Genomic DNA, 18,232 nt, shown 5'->3' with positions numbered 1-18,232 from the left:
TGCCAACTTAACCTTTAAATGGGTGGAAACTGAAACACTTCTCATATGCTTTACTGTTATTTGCTCTCATCTTTAAGGAGTTGATGTACACATTAGAAGTTGGCTAAGCAAATTCAGAACCTGTAGGACAGGCAGACTGGAATGAAAGATCACAGGTAGACTGTGCTCCAGGATTTATCCATAACAAACTGGGAAAGTAAGAACATGAGCTGGAACTGGGTATGGTTTTTCTTACTTGGGGAGCAGTTGTAGATAGTTTGTTCATCTCATACAAGGAAGCCACCCTGACTTCCCTGCAGCTATGGACTGTAACCTGGAATTGTGGTCCAAATAAACTCTCTTTCTCCTTTTATATTTAATATATTCTCACAGCAACAGGGAAGAAAACCAAAAATGTTCTTTTCCAGGATGTTTGGAAGTCAAATCCTAGATGTTGAAGAAAGGTTTTTACATTTTGTTTCAGATTCAGTTTCAAGGTCTTATTAGCTTTTAGGTTTTGGGTTCTTAGAGTTCTCATGTCTAATCAGGGACTGGAATAGCTAACTAAAGCAGTGTTTAGAAACTAAAGATACAAAAAAGGGCACATTTCCTATAAATGTATGCATTTATCTGCATATATGCCATAAATAGTAGTTCTGATTTTTATTCAAATATCTATACCTTATCAAATACCAAATAACTGTACCTTAGACCTATTTCTAAATTCTAACATTCTAAAAACTCATATTCTGGAAACAGTTCTATTTTCTTAGCACCCTCAACTTCCTAATTATTGCTATATCAATATTGCAGTCATAAGACATCTTTTCTCTTTGTACTGGCCTGTAGGTATAGATTTATGATCTTCAGTTTTACCATTCTCTTAACGACGAGGCTAGTTTCTAGGCTGTTGATTATTTACTTCACCTACCGTAGCAAGATATGAACCTAAATTTTTCCACATAATACTGATTATTACAATTCTCTTCTATTGCATTTTTTCTTTTTAAAGATTTATTTTTAATGTTTGAGTGTCCCATTTGCACTTACGTATGTGTGCTATGTGAATGCAGTGCCTGTGGAGGCCAGAAGAGGGGGCATCAGTTGTCCTAGAACTGGAGTTACAGATGGTTGCGAGCTATCAGATGGGATCTGGGATGCTGGGTTCTCCAGCAGATAGGGCTGTGGCAGAACCAATTCTGCTAATTATCTTTCCTTGGGGCTGAGTGGGATAGTGAGTGTTGAATGACCCAGATTAAGTTGGGAGTCATTTTATTGCATCAGGGCAGGAATTTATATAGGGCTGAGGTACTGGGGAGAAGTCTTGGGATGGGGTGAGGTGGAGTGAGGAATAAGGGCCAATAATATCCTGCCACATCAGTGGTTGGTGGGAAGAGGTGGGCCTAGGTCAGGCTGTGCTGAGTCACTCCTCTCCAAACTCAAGTTAGGCTCAGGAAGTTCACTGGGCCTCACCAAACTCAAGTTAGGCTTAGGAAGTTACACTGGGTCTCATGAGACCCAACACTGGGAAACAATCCATGGTCTTCTACAAGAGGAGTAAATGTAACCACTGAGTCATTTTTTGAGCCAGCACTTCATTTTCTTTTAGCAAGCATTTTAAATATACTTCAAGTCTCACATCTTAAGGGAGTCGATAAAACAAACTCAATTTGGCTCCTTTAGTTGTTGACAAAAGTGCCTGTACACCATTTAGAAGCAAAACTCCATAGGCATGGTGATCAGATGCCTACTCCAAATCAGCAATAGTCAAAAGTGAAAACTTAGTGGATATGCATTTAGAAGCTAGAAAGCATATTTTTGGAGAAAAAAAGCATCAGATAATTATCACTTGGAAAGCAAAGGAAAAGTGATTTTTGGAGCCAGTTGCCTGGGTTTTAGTGCCTCTTCAGGTCTCTTTGGCCTTATTTCATTTGAAATCATTGTCCTTAAAGGTTATTAAACTAGCTCAAGATGATCTTCTTCACTTGTAGTCAAGGAATTTATTGTCCTCAATAGGCCATTGGCACTGGTACTATACTATCATTCTGCCATGCTGATCCTGGAGCAAACTTCTACATGTTTTTGTAGACAGAAGTTTCTGTCCTGCCCTGTCCCACAGCCATTCAGTCCCAAATAAACATACAGGCTTATATTAATTATAAAATGTTTGTCCTATTACTCAGGCTTATTACTAGCTAGATCTTATAATTTAAATTCACCCATAATTTTTTTCTATGTTTAGACATGTAAGTTGGTACCTTTTCTCTGTAAGGCATTCTCTTGCTTTCTCTGTGTATGACTTATGACTGACTCTGCCTTTCCTTTTCCCAGAATTCTCCTAGTCTGGTTGCCCCACCTATACTTCCTGCCTGGCTACTGGCCAATCAGGATTTTATTAAACCATTATGAGTGATAAATCTTTACAGTGTACAAGAGCATTATCCCACAGCATGTTTTCTTTCTAAGCTAACATCAGTAAATGTTATATAAGCACTCTGGTCCAATGATTCAAAATAAAGTCAACTTGGAAAAAAATCAGACACAGGGACTTTAAAACAGATGTTTATTACTGTTTAATGGGACCAAAGGGGCAACACGAAGCATTGAAAACATCACTGGCTCACAAAAACAGCCACCTTGTTACCTTCTTGGTCACATTTGTTTTTTCACAAGGTTTCATTCACACATCTACACAAGATACCAATCCAATTCAAGTTCATAACGATTATAAAAGTAAACATTTATTGAGACAATGTACAATGAATTGCACTTTCTTAACAAGCATCACATTTACATTAATAGAGTGTACTATACATAATACATGGCATTATGGAAACAACTAACTGGCCAATGTTTATAGAGGAAGAGATTGATGGCTAATGTTGCTTTTATAGTCAATTAGCACTTCCAGACTAATCAACTCCTTTATTCTAACCTGTTTTCATTGTAGATGCTGGGGAAAACCATGTCTCATAAAAACAGACAGCATAAAGTTTGTACTATCTCCTCAGTAAGGCATAAGCAGGAGTTGGAAAGAAAAGAATGCGGCTAATAAAAATCTTTCCCCTAATTTGAACTAAGAATCCATGCATTATGCAAAATTTCAAGAACAGCAAAATTAATATAGAAGGCCATTGGGACATCTTGGATTCTGGGATCATCTCCAGCTTTTTATTCTTGTGATTTCATGACATTAGTCTTTTGATGCATTTATATTCTCAAAAACCAGTTTTTAATATCTTTTTCCATATGCAATATAGTTATTCAAAGTTGTAGTTTAGTGAAAATAATCTTATGTTAATCAGTTGCCAATAAAAAGTAATTAATTTTCTTCTCAATGATTCATTTTTCTTAAACTTTTCAAATACAGTTAATGATAAACCAGAGATAAGGGCAAAATGAGGGAAATACATTGATGGAGACAGTTTTATAGCAGGTAGCATGTTTTATTGGAGGTAAGCTCAAGATGTAAGTTTTTATTTGTTTTAAGAGGAAATTGAGAATAATACACAGGACAGCTGGCTAGTCACTTAAATTCTATAAACATCTACTTTTCTTACAATGTGAGATCAGGATCACTTGTTGAGGTATAGTCCATATGGGGATCCTCATGTTTGCAGAATTTGAAAGTTAAGGAAATAGGTAACATAAAGTGCCTTGCATGTATTACATATAAGTCACCATAAGAAAGAAAGAATGCTCATTGTGGCCCTCAGCACAAAGACTAGACAGAATTTTATGCTTGGTCATTGGAAGCAGGCCACAGAGCTGCTGTCTGGGCTTCCAGTTTTGATCACTATTTCTTGAAATCTAATGTGCATTTGGTTGCATGGTATATAGGTAAACAAAAGAAACAGGGATACCTTATAAAATTTCAACACACACACACAGTGCACACACGCAGACGCATCCCTAACTATTCAAACCATACAACAAAATTGTTCATTATCTCATTTGCTAGATATTAAAGCAAGAGAATCATCTATTGTAGAGTATTATAAAGAATAAGTTATGTAATACAATCATTTTCTAAGTTTTTCTTAGAAGATAAAACTAAGTCTTTTTAAAATGTTCTTTCTGTCCACTTAAAGAAGTCCTAAAATACAGATAACCACCTTAATGTTGGATGCACTGGTTTGGTGAATTCATTAGCAGACTTGATTTCACTGAAAGCACAAGAAAGCTAAGTCCTGATGTTAGCTACACATTTGATTTCTTTTTTGTTTGTTTGAAACAGGGCTTGGTTAGCTTGGAATTCACTGTGTAGCCCATGCTTGCCTTGACCTCACAGGCATGCCTGTACCTCAGCCTCCTGAGTACAGGGATTGTGCATGTGTATCACCACAACCAAAACTGATTCTTGATCTAACAGGCTAAAGGTCTAAAGTTTTATCTGCTGTTTCCTCTCACCTGTATATTGTTTCAGTGTTCTTACTTTAGATAAGAAATGAAACCACTAGTTACTAACCGGAAAATAGTTGAAATGGAGTAGGGGTTGGAGAAAAACAAGTATATACTGTAGGGAAAAGTGAACATTTTAAAAAACAAATTGAAATAAAAATTGAAATCTCATCAGTAGTACAAAAGGGGTCTTTTCAACATTATTAGGTAAATTCAAGAAAGCCAAAGAAAAAGAAATTACTAATTCAATAGATGGTGAGGGGATGACAGATACTGTATGAAAAAAATAGGTGGCAGGTCTATGTGGCATTTCCATTACTGCTTCTGATAGGGTCTCATATACTGAAGTGTAGTGAACCAAGAATTTCTTTACATTAAATTACATGTACTAAAAATAACCAAAATGTGACTTGGCTCAGGGTGTGTACTAAACATAGGCACTCCAAAATTCAGCATGGTGTCTTTCAGCTTTCAGAATATACTGCAACTATCAAGTTATAAAAGGCAATGAATGAGTTGAATCTTCACTGTATTCTGCAGAATGCAATGAGAAGAGAAATGATCATTCCCAGATGCTGCAAATATTAGCACTTTAGGAGTGCTCATGATAATGTAAATATTAGGAAAGGATGAAAGAAAGTACCATGTTTGAAAATTTCTTGGGTAATTGGCTGGTTTATTTTTTTCTATAAGGAATTCAAGAGACTAATTTTGGCTGTTATGGTACCTGCCTATAATCTCAGCATTTGGAAGGCTGAAGTAGGAAGGTTCTAAGTTCAAGGCTAGCTTAGATTACATAACTGGAACCTGTCTCAAGAAAAAAAAAAGTTGTAATTGTCAAATATATAAAATAGTAAGTGAAATTATGATGAACATTTGCTTTATGTTTGTATTCTGGAGTTCTCAAGCAATAGTAAGGAATGTATAGTTTGGGGTGCTGCTATGGTGAAATAATGAATAAGAAATCACATATTACCTTTTGAATTTTCTTTCCAATCTTTACTGCTGCTACTAATGCAAAGATGCTATAATGCAGGGCAGTTTAAACATAATACCAAAATACCAATATTCCTGTCCAAGTATCATATGGTACTGGAGAACAAAAAAGATTATGTATTGCCATTATGTCTTTTGTAAGAGCTAGATGAAAACTCAAAGATAACTCTTAAAATATATGCTCCTAGTGATTTTGTTTAAACAGAAAAGGGGGCCATGAACCTGAAAAGATTCTTGCTTTAGCGCCATTCTGTTTATCTTATTTACCATTTATGAAAATTATGCAACTTAGGTATTCTGTGGAATGTATTTATTTTCAGAGGTTAGAAGAGCTGTGTGGATGGAATAAGAGGTTCACAAAGGTTCATCTGAATTTAGTTGGCCATTTGAAAAAGCGACTGTTCCAGGGCTTTCCGGAGTCAAAGTGCACAGTACCAATAAAGTTAACTGACTGCACTAAGTGATTGATAGAAATGAGGTAATGTTCTAGCCATTACATTTTATAGAAAAAATAGCTTATTTAAACCACTAAGCAGGAAATATTATGTCAACAGACATAATCTGGAGTGCTGGGTTATTGTCTTTTGGTAAAAAGAAATCAATCTTCTGATGAAAGACACCAGAACTAAAACAGAAATTTCTATAAGGGAGTTATTGTTTAATAAGTGTAACATATCAACCATATCAGTTTCATGGCCTGTTGGTGATAGAGACATTTAGATATTAAAGAAATTTTACTTACTAGAACTCAAAAATGATTTTAGAAGAAAGGGTCTATCACGAGCAACTTGAAGGTGGTGGTGGTGGGGTTCCATCTGCGGTTTACCTCTCGGGTGTGTATTACAATTACAACATATGGCACAGAGGAGAACCGCTCTGGTACTACACAGTTTGAGATAGTCTGAAAACAGTATGCTTAACAATGAAGCCAAAGATGAATATGAATGTTACTGTACATGACCTACAGTATTTTGCTTGTTGTAAAGGGACCAGAGACCTCCCTAATAGCTTAGAAAACAGAAAAATTAGTTTGTTCTTACCAAAGAATTTCTTGTAAGGGCTATTTATACAGGCATGTCATATATAATTGAAAAAATATTTGCACCAATTTTTTTAAACAGTAACCTTATCTTTCCATGAGTTAAGTATTTCTATAAAGATTTAGTCAATCAAAATTGTGAAAAATGCACTTATTTTTCTTTATTCCCAAGTGTGCAGGGCACACCATTTTAGGGTTATTAGGGAAAAGTTAGAAAAGTTGCCCAACATTAACATGCTAGGAAGCTCCCTTTAACTTCTTGGCAATATCCCAGCCTTTAGTAAAGTACAGAATGTCAGTGTTTGCCTTAGCGAGTTTGTCAGCATCCAATGGTTCAGTACTATTCTACTAAAGTACAATGACTAACATGAACCTTTTTTAGACTTCTCCAATGTTGAGTCCCTAAGTCTGCAACTTACAGTATCCATCTTTGAGGTTATATTTGCCACAAGTCACCTCTATGTTCATACAAAGGCACATCAGGAGAATGAGCCCCATGTGGAGTCCTTAAAAGGGCCTGCTAGAATGCCAGAGCCAAACGGCTGTATTGCACATTTACTGAGTCTCTATTTACCTAGAGTGCAGTAGCCCATCTACTCCAGCTTGGCACTCTATTTCCAAAGGTAGCCAACTCAAAATAATTTGGGGGAACTTTCAAGCCAACCCCTGGTCTGTTCTTTTCAGAGTAGCACTACTCTGGAAGTCACTATCAGTGGTCATGTACAGTCCCACACTGTGCTTTATCTGAATAATCCTGGAACGTTAGAGAAGTTAGGTTTCCCTTGAAAAACAGAATTCCGTAACAAAGATCTTACCATTTTTAACCTTGGAATAACATGTCTCCATTTTTATGTGAGATTTAAAAAATTATGAATAATTAATTCTAAACAAAAGCATTTAGTTCTAGATTACTTACTTCCAACTAAATTCCAGGCATATAAAACAATGTGTAATACTATGATGGATGTGAATGTGGCTTTCCATGAAGAAGCTGAGAAATAGATATTCAACATAAATCAGGTCAGTTTAAATATCATCCCTTTGAAAAATGTCATACACGAAAGACAGAGTTACTACAGATTCTAACTTGCTTTCTGGTCTCCTTTACTTTCTTTCAAAGGGACAACAGGAAGAATTCTTGGTTTCTGTTGTTTTGACCATTGTGCTCTTGTGCTCAGCTGAGGCTGGAGCTATGTGCTCTCCTTGGGTGGCTGAGGAGCCTGTGGTGGCTGTAGGGGCTGGGTGCCCGTGGCTGTTTTGATAGAGTTCAGGGTTTTGCTAAACCAAGAGTTTTTTGCAGCTTGTATTTCATTCATAAGTGCTCCTCTCTGATGCTCTAGTTCCTAATGGAAGAAGAAGATCACAGGTTACATAAATGGCAGAAGAAATTAAGAGCTACTGTTTAGATTCACCAGGCCTCTGCAACCCACCCTCCCTCAAAGCCCAGGAGATATTCAGTTGGCTTCCTAATGGAAGAAAAAAGTTGAAAGTTAAAACAGTTACCAATGAAAATGAGAATCCATGCTTTCTATGAACAGTAAAATTAATCACATTTTATTTTCCCTACCTCCCTGCCATTTAGGTACAAATTTAGGTTTAGGTTGCAATTGAATATTACATGTTTAAAACCACAAATAAAATGAGTAAAATGAGTTTCAATTTGAAAACTGCCCTTGAGAACATTCAGGGTCCAGACTAGACACACTGCTGAGGATCTCCAATGCAACAGTGGGATGGGGTTACTGGTAAAAAGCAAAGAGATCAGTTCACAAGGAAGCCAGGCCCCTTTTTCTAATTGCTATTATCCAATAAGGAGAGAAGGAAGGCAAGAACAACAGAGGTGTTTGGCCTGTCATTTTCAAATTAGTCAACAAAAACAACCAAGTGAAGGACTTGAGACAAACATTTCAGGGTAAACTAGGGGGAGGGGGAGCATACTATAAAATATAACTTTAATTATTAAAAATTTATTTAATTTATGTTTGTGTCTATGAATACATGCTATAAGATGTGATGGTTCAGGATACATTAGGGATACAAAATGTACCAACCACATGCAGGATCATCATAACTTTAACCAAAGATAGTATTTCTTAAGTCCAGCTTCTTTTTAAAGAATAGGGTCTCACTACATAACCCAGGCTGACCTCAAATTCTCAGAAATACTCCTGCCTCCACCACCTGAGTCCTGGGATTAAAGGTGGGTGCCTCAATGTCTGATTCAGTCTAGCTTCTTAAAGTATGTGTTGAGACCCTCTACCATGTGGGGTCATGTAAGTGAATATAGGAGTGGGGAAAACCATGACAAAAATTTGGCAATGTTAAAAAATTCAAAACCTAATGCATAATGAATCTGAGGTGTTTCTGTCTACACTTGTACATATTCCATCATGTGACTTCACTTCCGCCTTAGTTCTGAATACAGCATGTGCATGTTGCACTGGGCAGGAAGTCATGCCAGGCAGCACCAACAAATGCTACTTCAAACACTTTGGCTCAGATTTTAGACAACTGTATGTTATGTGTTGCAGTGCTTTTTATTGTACATACAAAACTTTCTGTTCTTATAGAAACATTGTAATTTGCTGGATAGTGGTGTTGCATGCCTTTAATCCTAGCACTTGGGAGGCAAAGGCAGGCAGATCTTTATGAGTTTGAGGTCAGCCTGGTCTACAGAGCTAGTTCTAGGACAGCCAGGACTACACAAAGATCCTGTCTAGAAAAACAAAAAAATAGAAAAAGAAACATAGTAGATTTATAGAAACATATATATTTTTATGTATGAAATATATAAACATATAGAAACATAGTATATATATATTTAAACATATAGAAACATAGTATATTTATAGAAACGATTTTTAGTATTTTCCACCATTCCTCAGAACATAAATATCAAATTGATATATCTCTGGATTGTATTGTGTTAGACATGTTTGATTTCAAAAGAATGTTGTCTGAGGGCTAGTAAAGAGCACTCGCTACTCTTCTGGAGGACCCAGGTTCAATTCCTAGCACACACATGGTAGTTCATAACCATCTGTAAAATTCCATTTCCAGGAGATCCAGTGAGCTTTTCTATCCTCCACAGGCACTGCACACATGTGGTGCACAGACATGCATGTAGGTAAAACACCCATACATACATTAACACACACACACACAAATTTTTAAAAATTATACACACACACACACAACTCTTTGAGTTGCTGGCAAATTTCATTAAAAATAAGCCAGGAAATGAGCTTTGTCTTGAGATTAGAACAGAATTTATAGTTTCTGAAATGGCCTAGAACATATTTCTGACATCCTGGTATTATGTATTTATTTAAAGTGGCATTCTCAGAATTGACAATTACAAAATTAAAGTATGAATCAACTCTAAAACATTGAGAATATTTCTTTGTTCCATAGCATGAAATATTCAGCCAAAATTTATTTTATCAAAGTAAGTATGCCATGCAGACAGAACACTGTATACATAATAAATAAATCTTAAAAAAAGTAAGTATGCCATCTTATGAACCAAATTTACTTTCATCTTCAAAGGTAAAACAATATGTACATTAGAATTATTTAAAAATAGAACCTTTCCTGACTTGTTGCCAGTACATATTGAATTTGTAGCTGTTCTACATGGGTGTGTAAATGCTCTCGAGTGAAGCAGGGTTGTTTGTGTTGTGCTACTTTGACCTTTCATCAAATCACCAACCTGAATTTTGCACTTGGCTTCCACCAGTTGCAGCTTAGTCTGCGCCAGTTCCAGCTCCATCTCCCTCAGCTGCTTCTTCAGCGAGTCCTTCTCATCATCGGCTTCAATTCCCTGGTCCTCTCCACTTACAGAGGCTGGTTTTAACGTTCCTTCCTTGCTGAAAATGTCACTGCAGTGTTTACATGCCATCATCTTACCCTGAAATACACAAGAGACACCCAACATCAAACTGTAGTTTCTAGGCTAAACAACTTCCCAAAATATATGATTTTTAAAAATGGCACACAGTCTTCAAACATTGAAAGATACATGACTTTTAAAGACTTTTAAACACGGCCCTGTTTCTAAAGACACTGTTTGACTTGTGCTGTCACCAGATGGTCACAGTCAGCACAAAATCCACCTGTCCCAGAACAGGTACTCCATGTGTGTGTCCTTTGGTTTGGTTTTAAGCAAAGACAAACATTATCGCTTAAGGGAATAAAGGTGCCATACATAAGCTCCCATTGCTAGTCATGCACACCGCATCAAACAAGCAATTTTTTTCAAGACAGCACTGTTGGTGCTTCACTAAAATATCAAAAAATGAATCACACATAAAAGTATATTATACTTTATTTTGATGCGCTACTGTTACAAGAAGTTCACTATGTCCATAATGTTAACCACAGTCCTTTCACATGTACGTAAAGTAACTTCACTACATGTCTGTGTAGCTCCACCAGTTAGGCCTGATAGCTTTGGTGCTATCTCTTCATTAGCTACTCCTGTAGCTCCATCATTAGATTCTTGATTTGACATGTTCTACCACTTCTCATTCAGTCCCCAAGTCCTCAAGTCTCAACCTCTCTCATCCTCACCAGTTTGTCTCTCATTATTGTTGAGTAATATTCACTGGACACATGGGAAAAACAGCACTCTTAACCTCTTTCTTAACCTATGGCAATAATTAGCCCAGTTCTGGCACAAAACAAAATACACTAAATATCTGCCTGTTGGGGGCTGCAGACCCCTGACCCCTTGACTTTCTTTTCTTGCCTCAGACCCGTTGCCTTTTGGAGTGAATGGAGTAAACAACTTGTTTTCCTGTGCCTGCAGCTGCTCTGAGCACGAGACCCTCATGAGTTCCTCATGGCAGGGGAGTGGGTTCTGGTGGGTTTTACAGCTGGAAATTCCAAGAGCTGGAGCATGGCTATCAGTTAAGGATCCCTATATAAGCTTCCCTGGAGCACAATAAAGTTGGCATTCTTGTTTCAAGGATGACATGTGTCCCTGTGTCTCTGTGTCTCTATGTGTTTAAATCTCCACCCCCTTTCCCAGCTCACGAACCATCCTGTAGTGCAGGCGCTACATCTGCCATACTTTTATTGTTAACTAAACATTTGTTACCGAAGTAAGATGTATACTGACTTTTATTAGATTACAAATAATGAAAAATTGCTAAGGTAGGCAAGCAACCTACCCAGCCTCTTTAATCTGCCTTGTGATGTGGGTGTGGGGGGTGTTACTTAATATTGAACAAGGGGCCTTATGCATACTAGGCAACTGGTCTACTGTGAAGAGTATCTAATCATAGATAAACAATTTCATTAGATTGAACAAAATGAAAGAATAGATTGATGCCACATTTTGTCAGAGAAAGTAACATAGAGATCAGCTTCACAGAACTCAAGGACTCTGAAGTGGGAAGGCAGAGTATAGGGGACACAGCAGCTAGAAGCGAGCAATCAGAGTTCTCTGACCTGGTGTAAAGGTCCTCATATACCATGATGAATCTATTCCACCAGCATATGCTAGAGATAGATTCACCACTCTATGAGCTGCAATCTGGTGGATAAGTGTGGCAGACAATGCCGACTCCTACCCAACATCCTTCTTTCCTTTGTTAGTAATAGGATCCTGATTTTATTTGCTTTGGTAGCATGTCCAGAGAAATGGTGATATTTCTTAGATGCCTTTGCATTTACGTGTAACCATGAATTAAGTTCTCATCTAAAAGTAGAAATGTAGTTCAAAAGGCTTCTAAGGTTACTTAGAAATATCTCAGTCCGCTGGAATAAGGCTGTTACATCTTTGCATCTCCACCGGCCTGATGTTCTGCTTTGGAGTGTAGGAATGTTGGTGTAAGCTTCAGTCAATAATTTAGTTTATATGTGACCTTGAGGATGGAAGCCCTGGGGGTACAGTGAACAAGAGGAGCTCCTTTTCAAAGTATTGGTGTTATTGTTTACTAGGATAATGTGGACATGGTTCACAAATGACGAAGGATCCACTTCTCTAGTACTAGATTGCTTTAAAAAACAAAACAAAATGATACCTTTTGTGTTTAAGCCAGTGCTGTTTTGAGTTGGTTACATGTAATTAAGTATAAACACACACAGAGTGATGCAGTAAAATCTGTAAATGGGCATGATCATTGTGATTAGGGTGTAGAGGATAAACTGATGATGCCACAGTGTTACAGGACACTGTAGAAAAACTACCACACCATACCGAATGAGAAGCAGAAGCAGCACTGGCGGCTAATGACCAAGAATATGAATTAGAGTCTGACTTTGGGTTCAAATCCTACTTCTACTGATTACTAGCACTGTAATTCATGAACCACCTGTTTGGGGCTCCTGTTAACCACCAGAAGATAGTCATGTATGTTTCCTAGGATAGATGTAAGGGAAGATGCACATAAAGTCTTAGGGCAGTGCCAATTGGTGTTCACAGCAGGTGCTAATAAATGCTAGTCACTTCTCTTTTAGGATACCATCACTTTTCTTTAGCCAATCTTACCTTCTTGTTTTCCTGCATTCCTGGTTACTATTTATCCTAGTCACATCTGTCTCCTCTAAGGAATAACTAAAATGCTGATTCTACATCTTCATTCACATTGTTTTTCCAGAATAGTCTTTTAAGTCCTTCTCTCTAACTGAATCCTATAAGTCCTGTATTCCCAATGCCCTCTGGCATGTAGTTGTTATGTTTTGTCTTCTCTACAGCTGATTGTCAGTATGAGCTAATGCAGAACTGTCCCCTATTTCCTAAATGTTGTTTGTGTGTGCACTTGCCTAGTAGGATATATAAAATATATTGTTCCCCAAATTAATCTAAGTACTTTATATACACTGTTTTATTTAACCTCTAAAATTATGACATAGGCAATGTTTTATTTTGAAGAAAAACAAGATTAGATAAGTTAACTTTTCAACCGCATTAAATGCCAAATTGCCTAGGACACACTTATGAAACCTGAATATATTCAAATAGGAAAACATCTGGTAAACTAACACTGTATTAGTACTGGTATTCTTAAGAATATATAAAATATATTGAAATTATTAAGAATAACAACTCATTTGGTATTCTGTTATTTTTATTAGTTCTTTGAGAGTTTTGTACAAATTGTTTTGATCAAATTCAGTGTTCCCATTACTTTTATTCCTTTTTAAAAAGATGTAAACATAATTTCTTTATTGATTCTTTGGGAATTTCACATCATGCACCCTAATTCTGCTGATCTCTCAGTACCTCCATATCCTTCCCTCACCTCTGCAGTTCCTCCCCAAAAGAACATTTAAAAAAGGTCAAACCAAAACAAAGCAAGTAAGCGAACAAACAAAAACAAGAGCAAGCACTTTTCTCAAGTACAGAAATGACATAAGGAATCCTACCCACCAGGGGGCAGCATAAAAATAAATGGTATATAGTCTCTAGAAGAACATTTTTGTGGGATTCCTGAGTGTGAGAACTAGTGGATCTCTGATTCTTGTGCCTTCTTTTGGGCTCTTTTCCTTCTGCTTGTTTTGTCCAACTCCAATGTGACAGTTTTTGTTTTATATTTTTTAATTTTTTATTGAAAAAAAAATTTCTGCCTCCTCCCAGCCTCCTATTTTCCTCCCCCTCCTCCCACTCCTCTCCCCCTTCCCCCACTCCTTTCCCCCTCCCTCTCCAGTCTGAAGAGCAGTCAGGGTTCCCTGCACTGTGGAAAGTCCAAGGTCCTCCCACCTCAATCTAGGTCTAGGAAGGTGAACATCCAAACTGGCTAGGCTCCCACAAAGCCAGAACATGAAGTAGGATCAAAACCCAGTGCCATTGTCCTTGGCTTCTCATCAGCCCTCATTGTCCACCGTGTTCAGAGAGTCCGGTTTTATCCCATGCTTTTTCAGTTCCAGTCCAGCTGGCCTTGGTGAGCTCCCAATAGATCAGTCCCTCTGTCTCAGTGGGTGGGTGCACCCCTCGTGGTCCTGACTTCCTTGCTCATGTTCTCCCTCCTTCTGCTCCTTATTGGGACCCTGGGAGCTCATTCCGGTGCTCCAATGTGGGTCGCTGTCTCTATCTCCATTCATCGACAGATGATTATTAAAACATTTTGTTTGGTAAATCAATTGGTTAGTAACAAGTGTTTTTCCAACTAGTAGTATTTGCTGTCCCAGAGAATGTTAGGATGATTGTAATTCAGGCAACAGTCAGGTGTGAGATACTGAACATCTCAGGTTCCTACCATCCAAGAAAGACATAAGATTCTGGGCTCATCTATTCTCTCCTTTCCTGCTATCTGCCTCTGATGTCCCATGCCATTTATAGGAACATAAACATCAGGAAAGACATCCCTGTGCAGGGAAGAGGATGGAGACTCTCCATAGCGTATAAGTGCATTAAACAAGAAGAGGAGAGGGGTCTCTGAGGATGGATTTGGAAGGAATTATATCACAGAAGTAGCCCACATCTTACCTTTACTGCTTCTAGCTCCTCCTTGCTGGCTGCTTGCTGTTTTTCCAGCCTGGTACTTAACTGAGAACATATCTAAAGGCAGAGAAGAGAGTTTCTTTATTAGAAAACAGAATGACTGGTAACATAACTGTTTATCAACTCACAAAGCAAGCTAACATGCCTGATTCTAGGGGACATTTTGCAAATAAGCAGCACTGCAAACCTAGTCATTTGTGAAATAAACAGGACTGTGAGCTCCACATGTGAAGTGTGGGGCCCAGGCAAACCTGGCCACATGAGGCCCAGAACGCACAGCTGCCATAGCAGGCAGCACCAGGTTCTAGGAAAAGCCGTAAGCTGACATCACCCCAGAGATCCAGCATCTAAGGGGAAGTACCTGACATTTCAACCAAAAGCCATAAGCTGGTACCATCCAGACCATCCAAAGGAAATTCTGAACATTCCGACCATCGTAGATAGGATCACCTGCCAGCACACACCCATTGCTTTTTACCAGGACACCCCACTTTTGCTACTAAAAAACCCAATCCCAAGTGAGCTTGGGGCTCTCTAATCACTCCAATATATTGGATACAACAGAGTTCGAGTTTGCAAACTTGTGTAAGAATAAAGGCTCTTTGCTTTTTTACATGGGACTCAGTCTCCTTGTTGATTTTTGGGGGACTCTGGATCTCAGTATAACATGAAGCATAATCAGGAGAGATATATTATAGGGTAGATGGGATTATTGCTGTCACTAGTTTTCTATGACTAGCAATAATAAATTCATAGACTCCCTGTGGAATCACCTATAGAATCTCTATTGAGAATCTACTCTGCATAAAATGTTATACTGGGAATTCAATGAAAAGAATCCTGAACCATCAACAATTCCCAAAGGTTTCAGAATTCTCTCTCTCTCTCTTTTCTTTTTAAAGATATATTTATTATGTGTACAATGTTCTGTCTGCATGTATGCCTGCAGGCCAGAAGAAGGCACCAAATCTCATTACAAATGGTTGTGAGCCACCATGTGGCTGCTGGAAATTGAACTTGGAACCTTTGGAAGAGCAATCAGTGCTCTTAACCTCTGAGCCATCTCTCCAGCCCAAGAATATCTCTTTTCAATCATAGCTTTCCTTAAGTATCACTAAGTTCCTTTATGACTAAACAGTGCTATGCTACAATAATCAAACAAAAACAATGGATGTGTAGGTCTATAACTACTTAGTACCTGACCAGCAGGAAGAACACATTTAATAAAAATCTATGCAATGGTTGGTTCTGTTAGTAAGTACTGGGATCAAGAAGAAAAAAATGTTTTCCAGGGTTAAAATATTTAAAAGGTAGGATGTTCAAATCTATTTGTCTAAAATAATCTTTTCTTTTACAAAAATGAATGGATATAAATCTTAAAAATAATGAAAAAAAATAGAAACATGAATGAAAAGCAAGGAAAATCAAATTTTAAAGAGAACACTGGACTATTAACATATGACCTATCTAGATTTATTTTTCTGTATATAAGTGTTTTGCCTGAGTGTATGTGTGTGTACCCCATGTGTGCCCAGTGTCCACAGAAGTCACAAGAAAGCACTGGATCCCCTAGAAGGGAGCTATAGATGGTTGTGAGTCATCATGTGGGTGCTGGGAAATGAATCCAGGCCTTCTGTAAGAGCAACAAGTATTCTTAACTGCTGAGTCATCTCTCTAGCCCTTCAAAAATCTTCTAGTTAATATTTTTTAAAAAATAAAGGGCTGGAAAGATGGTCAGTGAGTAAGAGGGATGGTTAAGCGAGCACAAGGCTCTAAATACATGTTTTAACCCATGTTAAAAGCCTCGTATGGCTATGCATCTGGAATATAGTAACATCTGGAATAAAGAAGTATGACATGGCAATTAAAATTCATTTGCATGTGACGACAGGTTCCAGGGTTCACAGTCTTAATGCTGCCTGTGCTGATTTGCATCTAATCGTCCCACAAAAATCTCAAAATTACCTTTGTCCTTTCTAGCAAAACAAATGTTAACCAAACAAACCCTTGTGTCTCCTCTGTTTTAACTCTTACTCACTGTGGTGGTTTGAATAGGAATGGCTTCCACAGACTAGAATTTGAATGCCTGGAACCAGGGAGTTACACTATAAGGAGGTGTGGCCTTATTGGGAGACTACTGAGGCCTTTTGCAGGAAGTGTGTCAGTGTGGGTGAGCTTTGAGATCTCAGATGCTCAAGCTAAGCCCAGTGTGGCATTCTCTTCCTGTTGGCCAGTGATCCAGATGTAGAACTCTTGGTTCCTTCTCCAGCACCATGTCTGCCTGCATGCTACCACGCTTCCTGCCATAAAGGACTAAACCTCTGAAACTGTAAGCACCATTTTGAACCATGACAGCAGATAACATATTCCCCTAGATACTGCCATTTAATATAGTTACTAAGCTTTGCAATAAGGCAAATGTTACCAGTGTGACCTACTAGAAAAGAGTCCTGATGGAACTGTTTCCTATCCCATAGGAGCTATCCAACACGAATAACAACAGTAACAACAAAAACCCAACAGGTAGTATTGGCGTACCAAGTTTCTCAAGTTACTAACAAGCAAATCCAATCATTGCCTACTGCAGAGTAGGGAGTAAGTAAGACACTGTTCTCAGTAAATCTAGAAATTGTCTCTGGAAACAACAAACAAACAAAAACCATAAGTAAAAGCAATTGCTTTTATAAAAAAATAACTGAAAACCCACATGGCATATTACCTGTTTATATTCAGCAATGATAGCTGTAGTCTTCTTTATCTCATATTCTGCCTTTTCTAGCTGCTTCCTGAAGACTTCTTTTAGCTGAGAGAGAAAGAGAGAGAGAGAGAGAGAGAGAGAGAGAGAGAGAGAGAGAGAGAGAGAGAGAGTGAGTTTTAAAGATTTTAATTTTGTGTATGTGGGTATGCATATGTGTGCTGGTGCCAGTGAATGTCAGAAGAGGATGCTGGGTTCCCTAGGCCTGGAGTAACAGCTGGTTATGTGGGCTGCTCAACTTGGATGCTGAGAACTCTGGTTCTCTGCATGCGCAGCAAGTGCTCTTAGCTACTGAGCCATATCTCTAGTCGTTCAGTTAAAATGTTAATCAATTTCCCTAAACATCTACATATAAATCTTCCTAATTTCCATAATTCAAAACCTACCAATTATAGAGATGGAGAAGGCTTTCTTTTCTATAAAGTAGAAGACATACCAGTGGTCCTATGATAAAACTGCTTCTGCTTTTCAGGTACTTGATAAATGTATTGCTAAGTTAAGTATCAATTCAGAAGCTGTCTTTATTGTGAGTCTACAACAAACTGCCAGGTCAACACCATTTTCTAAGTATGTTACTCTTGATGCTATGCTAGCTATATTTTGTTCTTCCTGT

The 18,232-nt window shown here is 37.9% G+C and overlaps 1 protein-coding gene across 6 annotated transcripts in view; it reads right to left on the bottom strand.

Moving 5' to 3' along the window:
• Positions 1-2,548: 2,548 nt before the first annotated feature.
• The window catches only part of Rabgap1l (RAB GTPase activating protein 1 like), a 659,411-nt gene continuing 643,727 nt past the window's right edge, over positions 2,549-18,232 (bottom strand). For all 6 annotated transcript variants that reach the window (XM_057769682.1, XM_057769683.1, XM_057769684.1 and 3 more), the window contains 4 exons: positions 17,584-17,667; positions 14,850-14,921; positions 10,128-10,325; positions 2,549-7,758 (listed from right to left, as the gene is read on the bottom strand). In XM_057769682.1, coding sequence (XP_057625665.1) covers positions 7,606-7,758; positions 10,128-10,325; positions 14,850-14,921; positions 17,584-17,667 — 507 coding nt within the window. In that variant the 3' untranslated portion in view covers positions 2,549-7,605. The remainder of the gene's footprint in view (positions 7,759-10,127; positions 10,326-14,849; positions 14,922-17,583; positions 17,668-18,232) is intronic.

This window comes from Chionomys nivalis, chromosome 5 (genome assembly GCF_950005125.1).
Source record: "Chionomys nivalis chromosome 5, mChiNiv1.1, whole genome shotgun sequence".
NCBI classification, from domain to species: domain Eukaryota; kingdom Metazoa; phylum Chordata; class Mammalia; order Rodentia; family Cricetidae; genus Chionomys; species Chionomys nivalis.
Note: the sequence above shows the minus strand (reverse complement) of the source record. Positions and strands in the feature narration are given on the sequence as shown.